Below are 12,568 nucleotides of genomic sequence, written 5' to 3'. Positions count from 1 at the left end.
ACGCTCCAAAATGTCTATCCATTAATCTAGGAGAGAACGTATAGGCCTAGGCAATGCTATTGGTTAATTGATTGTGCAGGGTGCTTCCAGAGTTATAGCATAGTAATAGGGCCTTTTTTATATGTTCATAATGAATAGGCTGACACATTACCTTTAGCTAGAGAATATCTCACCACAGTGCATTTCCATCTCCTCCTCTCGCTCCTTCATTCCTTCTATATGCAATCCTTTGTGAAAGCAGAGTTGTGATGGTTGCCACTAACAAGAGGAGGGTGAAATTATGATCACTAGATGAGAGAACAGCGCGTGCAGCCTGAGGCAAAGAACAAAGCTCAAGTTCTTTTTGCAACTTCTCAAATCATCAATAGCCTGTTGTCGCATCATGCAGCCCATATTTGTTTTGATTTAAGACATTCTAAGGTTTGTATCATTCACAGCTAAAGTTGCCAAATAACTCTAAATCTAGCATATGTCTACTGTAGCAAATTATAATTTTTACGCTCAAGATAGCCACTTCATATGCCCACTGGATATCCTTTATTGTATTCAGCTAAGTTCAATTATATTATTTATACTATAATATCAGATAATATAAAATAATGACATGGGACTTACAGTTGAAGTCGGAAGTTTACATACACTTAGGTTGGAGTCATTAAAACTAGTTTGGAACAGCTTGGAAAATTCCAGAAAATATGTCATGGCTTTAGAAGCTTCTGATAGGCCAATTGACATCATTTGAGTCAATTGGAGGTGTACCTCTGGATGTATTTAAAGGCCTACCTTCAAACTCAGTGCCTCTTTGCTTGACATTATGGGAAAACCAAAATAAATCAGCCGACCACAGAAAAAACATTGTAGACCTCCACAAATGTCTGGTTCATCCTTGGGAGCAATTTCCAAACGCCTGAAGGTACCACGTTCATCTGTACAAACAATAGTACGCAAGTATAAACACCATGGGACCACGCAGCCATCATACCGCTCAGGAAGGAGACGCGTTCGTAGAGATTCGTTCCTAGGCGCGTTCCTGTCTCCTAGAGATTATAGTACTTTGGTGCGAAAAGTGCAAATCAATCCCAGAACAACAGCAAAGGACCTTGTGGAGTTGCTGGAGGAAACATGTACAAACGTTTCTATATCCACAGTCCTATATAACGAGTCCTATATTGACATAACCTGAAAGGCCACTCAGCCATGAAGAAGCCACTGCTCCAAAACCGCCATAAAAAAGCCAGACTACGGTTTGCAACTGCACATGGGAACAAAGATCGTACTTTTTGAGAAATGTCCTCTGGTCTGATGAAACAAAAATAGAAGTGTTTGGCCATAATGACCATTGTTATGTTTGGAGGAAAAAAGGGGAGGCTTGCAAGCTGAAGAACGCCATTCCAATCGTGAAGCACGGGGGTGGCAGTATCATGTTGTGGGGGTGCTTTGCTGCAGGAGGGACTGGTGCACTTCACAAAATAGATGGCATCATGACGAAGGAACATTATGTGGATATATTGAAGCAACATCTCAAGACAAGTTAAAGCTTGGAAGTTAAAGCTTGGTCTCAAATGGGTCTTCCAAATGGACAATGACCCCAAGCATACTTCCAATGTTGTGGCAAAATGGCTTAAGGACAACAAAGTCAAGGTATTGGAGTGTCCATCACAAAGCCCTGACCTAAATCCTATAGAAAATTTGTGGGCAGAACTGAAAAAGCGTGTGCGAGCAAGGAGGCCTACAAATCCCATTCAGTTACACCAGCTCTGTCAGGAGGAATGGACCAAAATTCACCCAACGTATTGTGGGAAGCTTGTGGAAGGCTACCCGAAATGTTTGACCGAAGTTAAACAATTTAAAGGCAATGCTACCAAATACTAATTGAGTGTATGTAAACTTCTGACCCACTGGGAATGTGATGAAAGAAATAAAAGCTGAAATATATAATTCTCTCTACTATTATTCTGACATTTCACAATCTTAAAATAAAGTGGAGATCCTAACTGACCTAAGACAGGGAATTTTTACAAGGTTTAAATGTCAGGAATTGTGAAAAACTCAGTTTAAATGTGTTTGGCTAAGGTGTAAACTTCCGACTTCAACTGTATTAACATATCTTGTCTGCTAAATGAACTAGCCTACAGTCTATGTCATCGCTACAGTCTATGTCATGGCTACAGTCTATGTCATGGACGCACAGCAAGATAACATACAGTAGGCCAACTCATTTTCAGTTCTTCTGAAATACATTTTCTTCATATCATAGTGTTTCTTTAGCCCTGCCTAAAATAATAATGGACAGACAGACAGACTAACATTTAAACAGACTGATATTTAAACAGACATTTAAACAGACAGACAGAAAGGCAGACAGACAGAAAGACAGACTAATATTTAAACAGACGGACATTTAAACAGACTAACATTTAAACAGACTAACATTTAAACAGACAGACATTTAAACAGCATAAAAATGCACACCTCCCTCAGTGTGATAAGGATGAGATATGGAGCAGCATGACTCATTGTGCTGGACCGCCAGACAGCAGAAGCAGATTGGACTAGAACATGTATCTAAACCAGCCAGGAGAAGGAATATGGAACTAGCTAGCAGTCTGTGGTTAGCGTTAGCTAATGTTAGTGTTACCCCACAGCCTCTCTGGGGATGGAGCTACCTGTCTGTCACACCTGCCAGGACACAGTGTGTCTACACAGTCACACACAACCGGAGGCTTCATAATACATACTACATGACCAAAACTATGTGAACACCTGTTCATTGAATATCTCATTCCAAAATCATGGGCATTAATATGGATTTGGTCTCCCCTTTGCTGCTATAACAGCCTCCACTATCCTGGGAAGGCTTTCAATGGATGTTGGACATTGTTGCAGGGACTTGCTTCCGTTCAACCACAAGAGCATTAGTGAGGTCGGGCACTGATGTTGGGCGATTAGGCCTGGCTCGCAGTCGGTATACCATTTCATCCCAAAGGTGTTCGAGGGGGTTGAGGTCAGGGCTCTGTGCAGGCCAGTCAAGTTCTTCCACACCGATCTCAACAAACCATTTCTTTATGGACCTCGCTTTATGCATGGGGAAATTGTCATGCTGAAACAGGAAAGGGTCTTCCCCAAACTGTTGCCACAAAGTTGGAAGCATAAAATCGTCTAGATTCTAGAATGTCATTGTATGTTCTAGCATTAAGATTTCCCTTCACTGGAACTAAGGGGCCTAGCTACCATGAAATAAAACCCCAGATCACTATTCCTCCTCCACCAAACTTTAAATTTGGCGGTATGCATTGGGGAAGGTAGCATTCGCCAAACCCAGATCTGTCCGTCGGACTACCAGATGGCGAAGCATCACTCCAGAGAACAGGTGATCTTAGTCTTGTGTGGGGCTTCTCGGCCATGTAAACCCGTTTCATGAAGCCCCCTGACGAACAGTTCTTGTGCTGATGTTGCTCCCAGAGGCAGTTTGGAACTCTGTAGGGAGTGTTGCAAACAAGGACAGATGATTTTGTGCTCCTAGACATTTCACTTCACAATAACAGCACTTTCATTTATCTGTTATTTTACCAGGTAAGTTGCCTGAGAACACATTCTCATTTACAGCAACGACCTGGGGAATAGTTACAGGGGAGAGAGATGAATGAACCAATTCTAAACTGGGGATTATTAGGTGACTGGTTTGAGAGCCAAATTGCGCATTTAGCCAGGACACCAGGGTTAACACCCCTACTATTATGATACGTGCCATGGGATCTTCAATGACCTCAGAGAGTCAGGAGTCAGGACACCCATTTAACGTCCCACCCGAAAGACGGCACCCTACACAGGGCAATGGGGGATTGGCTGTGCTGCTGGCCCAATTACAGTTGAATGGCTCTAGCAGGACAGAAATTTGACGAACTTGCTTGTTGGAAAGGTGGCATCCTATGACGGTGCCATGTTGAAAGTCACTGAGCTCTTCAGTAAGGCAATTCCACTGTCAATGTTTGTCTATGGAGATTGCATGGCTCTGTGCTCAGGTGTGGCTGAAATAACCAAATCCACCTATCATACTTTTGTATATATAGTGTAATTCATGTACAGTACATACTTTAATACACAAATTGAATGAACTACAAACTCCATAATAATGCATGTACATAAATGAATACACAAATGAATATTTCATTCTGTTAATTAGTTACAGTACATAAGGTTTGGCCAGTTGAACCCTGGCCAGTATGTGTGTGGGAGAGTGGGTGTAGTGTGTGGGTGGAATAGAACAGTAGCAGAGTGTGTAGTGAGTGGGTGGATCCAGTGGGAGGATGTCTCAGTGGGTGGGATGGACAGCTGGTGGTGGGAGGAGGAAGACACAACTAACTTCAGATAAGAGGACGTGAAGGCAAAGTGCTGTTGGGAGTACGGCACAGCACACTCATTGTAATAAAAAGGGAAACACAAGCCACTGAATAAACATGTCATTTAGTGTGTGTCTGACTGCGTGTGTCTGTCTGTGAGTCTGTGTGTCTGATTCCGGGTAGGTCTGACTCTAGCCCCGTTAATATATGGTGCTGACATGGGTCCGTCCGGATCTTGTCTACATACTGATTGTGCCCACATGTCCAGAAATGTGTCTACACATGGTATAATAATGTGTCTGTTATCCGTCTGCATTGTCACAAGAGTTCCTGGTCCCTTCATTTATGCAAATGATTTCACAGCTATTCCTTCAAAATAATATTTATTTATTGTAAGACACATATTGATGTAGTCAGTCAATGGTGCCACCTCTCAATGATTTGAGAGGGAGGAATAATTATGATTTAAATGGTTTCTTTGTACAGATCGGTCTACGCTAGTAAGATATCCAGACACAATGTGTGTCTGACTACCTCTGGAGTTGGGCAGGATGATCTGTGTCTTTTGAGTGTCTACACCTGTCAAAAAATGTGGGCACAATCGGGAATGTGGACAAGATCAGGACAAAGGACTCAAGTTAGAACCAGGTATAAACGGGGCTTCTGTATCTATCTATCTGTCTGTCTGTGCGTCTGTGCGTCTAACAGCATGTGTGTGTTTGACTGACAGGTCCAGAACATCACCCAGTCCATGGAGTTGCTGGACCTGCGGACCAACAGGGACCTTCAGTATGTGAAGAACACAGAGAGCCTGATGAAGGCTGTAGACGTCAAGCTGAAGACTGCCTCAGACAACCCCCGAAGCCTCAACCCCAAGAGCTTACAGGTAACGCACATGACATGCGTGCATGTGTCCTATTCATCTGTACTGAAAAACAATCACACAGGTTTCTACATAAAGCATATTTCTAAACTGTGTATGTGAACTTTCTGATAAGAACTTTCTATAGGAACATCCTGGACTCTTAGCACAGGCTTTGTAACCTATACTTACTACAGCTCCCTCTACATCACAACACATAATGACACACTAACAATCACATAGCTTATCTTCATCTGCTATTTCAGTGTAATTGAGTCATGTACAGGAGGCAATTTGAGCACAATCAAATGTACCTACATTATTAAAACCCCACTACCAAGCGCAAGTGTTTCTCTCTCTCTCTCTCTCTCTCTCTCTCTCTCTCTCTCTCTCTCTCTCTCTCTCTCTCTCTCTCTCTCTTAGTTAACAGCCATATATATTCACATTTATCTAATCCTTATCTTCCAACAAGCGGAATCTCAGGCTCCATTATCAGACAGCGTTTCTGTCTTGCTGTCAGCTGGTCCTTCTCACGCGTTTCTTACACCCTGCGGATATTAGATGGACCATAAAATGGTTTGATTAAAAGATGCTTTGATAAATGCCTAATGCATAAAGTCTGATTTACTGCTGGGACTCTGCACGGCAACAGGGATGAGCCTGGGGAAGGTCCCTGTCGGTGTTTCTCTCTCAACACGTTTTACTATTAACATCACTGCAATGTTTACAAAATCCCCCCCCCCCCCCCATTCATCAACACATCTTAATATCACTAGCATATGCCAAGTCATGCAAATTCCAATAGCTTTCCAAGTGTGAATAAATACTCGTTCACAATCCAATGGGTCCAGAACAAACTGCGTAAGTCTAAAAGCTGCATTTGACTTTCTGTGAGACAGCCTGATGAATGTGTGGGGCTCAACGTCGCCGATGGCAGGGCACGGGAGATTAACGAGAGGGAATTTTCGCGCCTCGAACGGGGGAAAATGAGATTTATAATGTGGCGCTGTGGGGCTGAGAGCTGCTCCATCACCAGATTTACGATAAACCTTAACAAGGAGAAAACAGCCCCCCCTGTGGTGGACTAGGTTTATTGATGTGCCTGCTGCTCCTAACAGCCTCACAGCACAGGACTGCATCCACGCACCATAGCAGGCTACCTCTCCTCTCCTGCTGCCCCCTTCATCAATACACCACTGGCCTATGAGAAATCAGCCCCACCACCTCCCTGACAGCAGATCAGTCATGGATGTGGAGCTGAGGCTAGGATAGGATAGATGGCGTAGGTCCCCGGATGAGGAAGAATGCATTGGAGAATGAAACAATAGAGTCCAGGATCAACAATGTGTATGAAAACACATTTGGGGATTCGTCATGAGAACGGTAAATAGTTCTGACATTGGAATGCAGTCAGCACCAGCACGCACACAAATCTGCCCTTCTGTTTGCTATGAGTGTGGCTCCTCTCTCTCAATCCTCTTCCTACTGTTTTGCTAATCTAATTTTCCTCTTTGTCACCCCTCTCTCCCTCTCTCCATCCAACCCGCAGGAGTTGAAGGACAAGGTGACCCAGCTGCTCCCCCTACTGCCGGTGTTGGAGCAGTACAAGACTGACGCCCGTCAGATCAGCCGGGTGAGGGAGGAGGTGAGGAACCTGTCGCTGGTGCTCATGGCCATCCAGGAGGAGATGGGAGCCTACGACTACGAGGAGCTCAGACACAGGGTCCTGCTGCTGGAGACCAGACTCCACTCCTGCATGCAGAAACTGGGTGAGGAGAGTGGAAGGGGGGGGTTTGGTATCTGTGGAGATCCATAAATATCCATAAAGGTAAAGATCCAGGATGACATTATACTGATAGAAAGATGCTGACATCCCAACAGCATTGAATGTCTCCTGGCTTGTCATGGACTACTCTACCATGACTGGTTGGAGGTAGTCTTCGTGTACATAATACTGTGAGGGCTATTCACATTGACGAGGCAATGTAAGAAAAACCTAATACAGATCATTTGGAATATGTTCAGGCTAAACGTATTTGTTCACAACCTGAGATGCTGTTGGATTTAGAATAAAGGACGTACTGTTTTTCTCAATGAATAGTCAAGCAGTGCTCTCTGAAAGCACTATTATAAAGGTCATAGGTTGCCACCTTTCCACCAGAGTACGATCACCAAGAGCAATGTGAAATGTAGCTACAGTAGCTGAGACGCAGGCGATTAATGGTCAACATTCTAGTGATGTTCATGTTCAGTACTAGTATTAAGCTGGATAAATGATCCAGTAATGGCCTAGAGATGCCCAGATAAAGTATCATTCTCATGTAATATGTGGAGATAAATTGATGATTTTACAAAATCCTGCATATATAAACTGATGATTTAACAGAAAAGGGGATTGCAGCTGAAATGTTGCCTTTAGCTGTTTAATATTTCACGATGTTCTCTCTGTGTGTGTGTGTGTGTGTGTGTGTGTGTGTGTGTGTGTGCGCGTGTGCGTGTGTGTGTGTTGCAGGCTGTGGGAAGTTGACCGGCGTCAGTAACCCCATCACCATCCGTGCGTCAGGGTCAAGATTCGGCTCCTGGATGACTGACACCATGATCCCTAGTTCAGACAACCGGGTAAGTTTTCCTCATGAACACCATGCACAAACACACACGTTGGATTCACTACCCTTGTGGGGACCAAAACATTGATTCCCATTCAAAATCCTATTTACTCTAACCCCTAAACCTAAACCTAACCCCAACCCTTAACCTAACCTTAACCCTTACATTAACCCCTAAAACTAAACCTAACCCTAACCCTAATTATAACCCTAATTGTAACCCTAAGCCTTAAACCTAAAAAAGCCCTTTTCCTTGTGGGGACCGGCAAAATGTCCCCACTCAGAATTGTCCTTGTTTTACTATCCTTGTGAGGTCTTCTGGTCACCAGAAGGATAGTAAACACCAAACCACACACACACACACACACACACACACACTGACTCCTGACCCCCAAAACAGAGTGTATCACATGGCTTAGACTACAGTTCCACAGGACCCTCACAGGGGGTTTGTATGCTGTAATGCTACTTTGGTGACAGACTATTTTGCCTACAGTCTGTCAGACTCCTGAGAGTCACTGAGAGCTGAGTCACTGATGGATGGCAGCCCTCCCTCCTCTCTCTCTCTCTCCCCCTCCCTCCCTCCCTCCCTCTCGTCCTACCCCGTCACAGCCACAGTACGCCTGCTGATTAATCATTCTGTCATGGGTGAAGAAATGAACGAGTTGTTTAAGCAGAAGTTTCTCCAATCACCTGGGTAATTACCAGCAGTGTGACTGCCAGCCGAGCAGCAGAGACTGAGACAAGGCTGAGAGCCTGGACACAGATGATATAGTAATGGGTTTTCCTAATTGGAGATGACATGTGGTCGCACGTTAACAAGACCCTCTGGTGTAGAGTGGAGAGGAAAGGAGAGGATAGGAGAGGAGGACAGGGGAAGAGGAGAGGGAGGACAGGGAGTGGTAGAAGGGGAGAGGAGAGGAGAGGAGAGGAGAGGAGAGGAGAGGAGAGGAGGTGGTAGAAGGGAAGAGGAGAGGAAGAAAAGGTGGAAGCGGAGGGAGGAGGAAGAGAGGGGAGGGGATGTGTGGAGGGGGAGAGGAATGGGGGATAGAAGAAATGAGGTAAGAGAGAGATGAGGGGAGGAGAGGACAGATGTTTTGTTCCCTGGGGGAAAAACGAAGATGGCCTTTGTCATCTAAACACTGTCTTCATGTCCCAGACTAAATAGATGGAATGTTGTGTTGTAGGTCATCGTCTCCCCCATGCAGACTACTGTGTTTAATGATCACGTTGCTCACTGACATCACGTTAGAATTCACATCAGTCACTGATCCTATAGCCCATATACTGTACATCCAAGGAGTATCACATTAACGCCCATATCCATCACTGTGATCACATTTGGGAGCGGAAATGTCATTGGCTCCTGAGAGTGAAATGTCATTTGCTTCATACTGCCTCCCAAATGCTACATGACAAAAAACCTCTCTCTCAGACATGCCTGTCTGCCTGTGCGTGTCCCAACTAGGGCTCAAGCAAAGCCCCTCCATGCTCTAGGGACTCGTTTAACAGTGAAAACGGGAAATAATACTTAATGCTCCATAATCTTCCCTCCTCCATAATTCAGCTGCTATTCCAAAACCACCCCGGCTCCTGTCCTCCCTCCCTCCCTCCCTCCCTCCGGGGATCAGCCTGAAAGCAAGTAGTTAGGACCTAAATCCTTGCCTGATACATTAAGAGCAAAAAGTACATATGTGAGCTGACTGTGGTTTAATTGAATCAATTAATAGTGGAGAGACCAGGGGATGAGTGGAGATTGGGTCATAAAGGGGGCTGATCTGTCAATGTCCTGATCCAGTCATTCTCAGTAGAGAGAGAAAAGACAGAAAGAGACGCTAAAATGATTGATTTTCTGTAAGTGTGGACTGGAAAAGGGCAGAGAGCAGAGAGCAGTGTGGTTGGCTGGGCTGACTGCAGAGCAGAGAATACAAACAACTTCTTCACTCCCACACACACACAGTGTACAGCTAACCTTGTGGGAACACACAATTCAGTCCCATTCAAAATCCTCTTTTCCCTAACCACTAACCCTAACCCTAACTGTATTCTTACCCATCCCTAACCCTAACCTTATTTCTAACCCTAACCTTAACCCAAAAACTTAACCTTAACATTAACCCTAAACCTAACCCTAGCTCCTAACCCTAATCTTAACCCAAAAACCTAACCTTAACCCTAACCCTAATCCTAACCCTATCTCCTAACCTTTACCGTAACCCAAAAAACTAACCTTAACCCTAACCCTAAACCTAACCCTAGCTAGCTCCTAACCCTAACCCTAAAACTAACCCTACCTCCTAACCCTAACCCTAAAACTAACCCTAGCTCCTAACCCTAACCATAAAACTAACCCTATCTCCTAACCCTAACTTTAACCCAAAAACCTAACCTTAACCCTAAACCTAACCCTAGCTCCTAACCCTAAAACTAACCCTAGCTCCTAACCCTAACCCTAAAACTAACCCTAGCTCCTAACCCTAACCCTAACCCTAAAACTAACCCTAGCTCCTAACCCTGACCCTAAAATTAACCCTAGCTCCTAACCCTAACCAGAAAACTAACCCTAGTTCCTAACCCTAACCCTAACCCTAACCCTAAAACTAACCCTAGCTCCTAACCCTAACCCCAAAACTAACCCTAGCTCCTAACCCTAACCCTAAAACTAACCCTAGCTCCTAACCCTAACCCTAGCTCCTAACCCTAGCTCCTAACCCTAACCCTAAAACTAACCCTAGCTCCTAACCCTAAACCTTAACGTAATTCTAACCCTAACACTAATTCTAATCTTAACCCTAAACCCCCTAGAAATAGAATTTGACCTTGTGGGGACTAAAGAAATGTCCCCGGTTGGTCAAATTTTTGTTTGTGGGGACTTCTGAATAGTTAAACATGTCCACACACACACACACGCACGCACACACACACAGGAGATCAATAGCACTGTACGCACTGCACGTACACCACACAAACACACTCAAATGCACACTCCTACGCTCGCTCGTATGAACACACACACACTTTGCTCAGGGCACCGCCGTAGGCAGGTTATCCAGGAAGAAAGACCACACTGACACTCCATGCCTGAAGATCAGACACCTCTGATGTAATGGAGCACAATGTTATCACTATGTTTTCACCCTCTCTGTCTCTCTAGGTGTGGTCCATGGATGGCTACTTTAAAGGTCGTCGTGTCCTGGAGTACCGCACCCTAAACGACTTCATGAAAGGCCAGAACTTCGTTCAGCACCTGCTGCCCCACCCCTGGGCGGGGACCGGCCACGTGGTCTACAACGGCTCCCTGTACTACAACAAGTACCAGAGCAACATCATCATCAAGTACCACTTCAGGTCCCGCAGTGTTCTGGTGCAGCGCAGTCTCAGTGGGGCCGGCTACAACAACACCTTCCCCTACTCCTGGGGAGGCTCCTCAGACATCGACCTGATGGCAGACGAGAACGGCCTGTGGGCCGTCTACACCACCATCCCCAACGCCGGCAACATCGTCATCAGCCGCCTGGAGCCGCAGAGCCTGGAGGTGCTGCAGACGTGGGACACAGGGTTCCCCAAGCGCAGCGCTGGAGAGTCTTTCATGATCTGTAGCACGCTGTACGTCACCAACTCCCACCTGGCCGGGGCTAAGATCTACTTCGCCTACTACACCAACTCCTCTAGCTACGAGTACACAGACATCCCCTTCCATAACCAGTACTCCCACATCTCCATGATGGACTATAACCCCAGGGAGAGGGTGCTATACACCTGGAACAACGGACACCAGGTGCTCTACAACGTCACTCTGTTCCAGGTCGTTAAGACCGCTGGGGACTAGAGACACCAGGGGTGGCTGGTGTCACTTTACATCGGAGGACGGGCCTATTGTAATGGACGGAATGGAATGAATGGAACGATATCAAACAAGCATTCCATTGATTCCATTCCAGTCATTGCTATGAGCCGTCCTCCGTTCACAAGCCTCCAGAGACACCTCGAGCTAGCCTGGTCTCGGGTCTGTTGTGCTGTCTTGACAACTCCTAGTGTGACATTGACCATATGTGTTGGAAAGATAGCACAGATCTGGGACCAGGCTAACCCAGAGGCAGAGTCAGACCGAACACACAACAGAACTATAATGCTGTTATGGAGGGGGGGGGGGGCAGGCAGATGGATGGAAGGAGGCTTGGACTTTTTTAAAGCATTTCAATCTTCTTCATAGACTGCTGTTATTCATTCAGAAAAAATACACTCCGACAGCAAGGTCAGTAAATATATACAGACTTTCTGATTTCCTTTTCTGTGATGAGTAAGCATGGTTCTTTTTATTTGTGATGAGAAATAAATATCAACCTTTACCATTTAAAACGTTGTCCTTTATTGTGGCTCCTGCCTCTTGGGTAGAGTACGTCCACCAGTACTCTCTTTGAGAGCTGAAATAGCTCATTTTTAAAATTTATTTTCATTATGAAAGCTCCATTTCCTTCAGTAATCATCCTAACGGGACAGAAGAAACAACACTCAAAATACCATGTCCATCTTGAGCTCTCACTACCTGAAGATCTAAAAGTTTGAATACAGCCACAATGTTGTTGTTTCCAAGGTGATCACTCTGTGAAAGAACAAGAGTGGTCATAAACAGTGTGGATGAAAAGGAAAGAGATGTGAAGGGATTGGAGAGTGTGAGAGCGAGAGAGAGATATGAAAATTGTAAAGATAAATGTGACAACATTAGCATTGAGGCAGAGAACTGAGGTCCCAGGCAACAC

General features: G+C 45.0%; 1 protein-coding gene across 2 annotated transcripts in view; it reads left to right on the top strand.

The window, feature by feature from the left end:
• LOC139423960 (noelin-2-like) overlaps positions 1 to 12,094 on the top strand; it is a 101,607-nt gene extending 89,513 nt beyond the window's left edge. For both annotated transcript variants that reach the window (XM_071175620.1, XM_071175619.1), the window contains exons 3-6: positions 5,071 to 5,226; positions 6,752 to 6,971; positions 7,715 to 7,821; positions 10,963 to 12,094. In XM_071175620.1, coding sequence (XP_071031721.1) covers positions 5,071 to 5,226; positions 6,752 to 6,971; positions 7,715 to 7,821; positions 10,963 to 11,637 — 1,158 coding nt within the window. In that variant the 3' untranslated portion in view covers positions 11,638 to 12,094. The remainder of the gene's footprint in view (positions 1 to 5,070; positions 5,227 to 6,751; positions 6,972 to 7,714; positions 7,822 to 10,962) is intronic.
• Positions 12,095 to 12,568: the final 474 nt, after the last annotated feature.

This window comes from Oncorhynchus clarkii, chromosome 13, assembly GCF_045791955.1.
Source record: "Oncorhynchus clarkii lewisi isolate Uvic-CL-2024 chromosome 13, UVic_Ocla_1.0, whole genome shotgun sequence".
Classification (NCBI taxonomy): Eukaryota; Metazoa; Chordata; class Actinopteri; order Salmoniformes; family Salmonidae; genus Oncorhynchus; species Oncorhynchus clarkii.
Note: the sequence above shows the minus strand (reverse complement) of the source record. Positions and strands in the feature narration are given on the sequence as shown.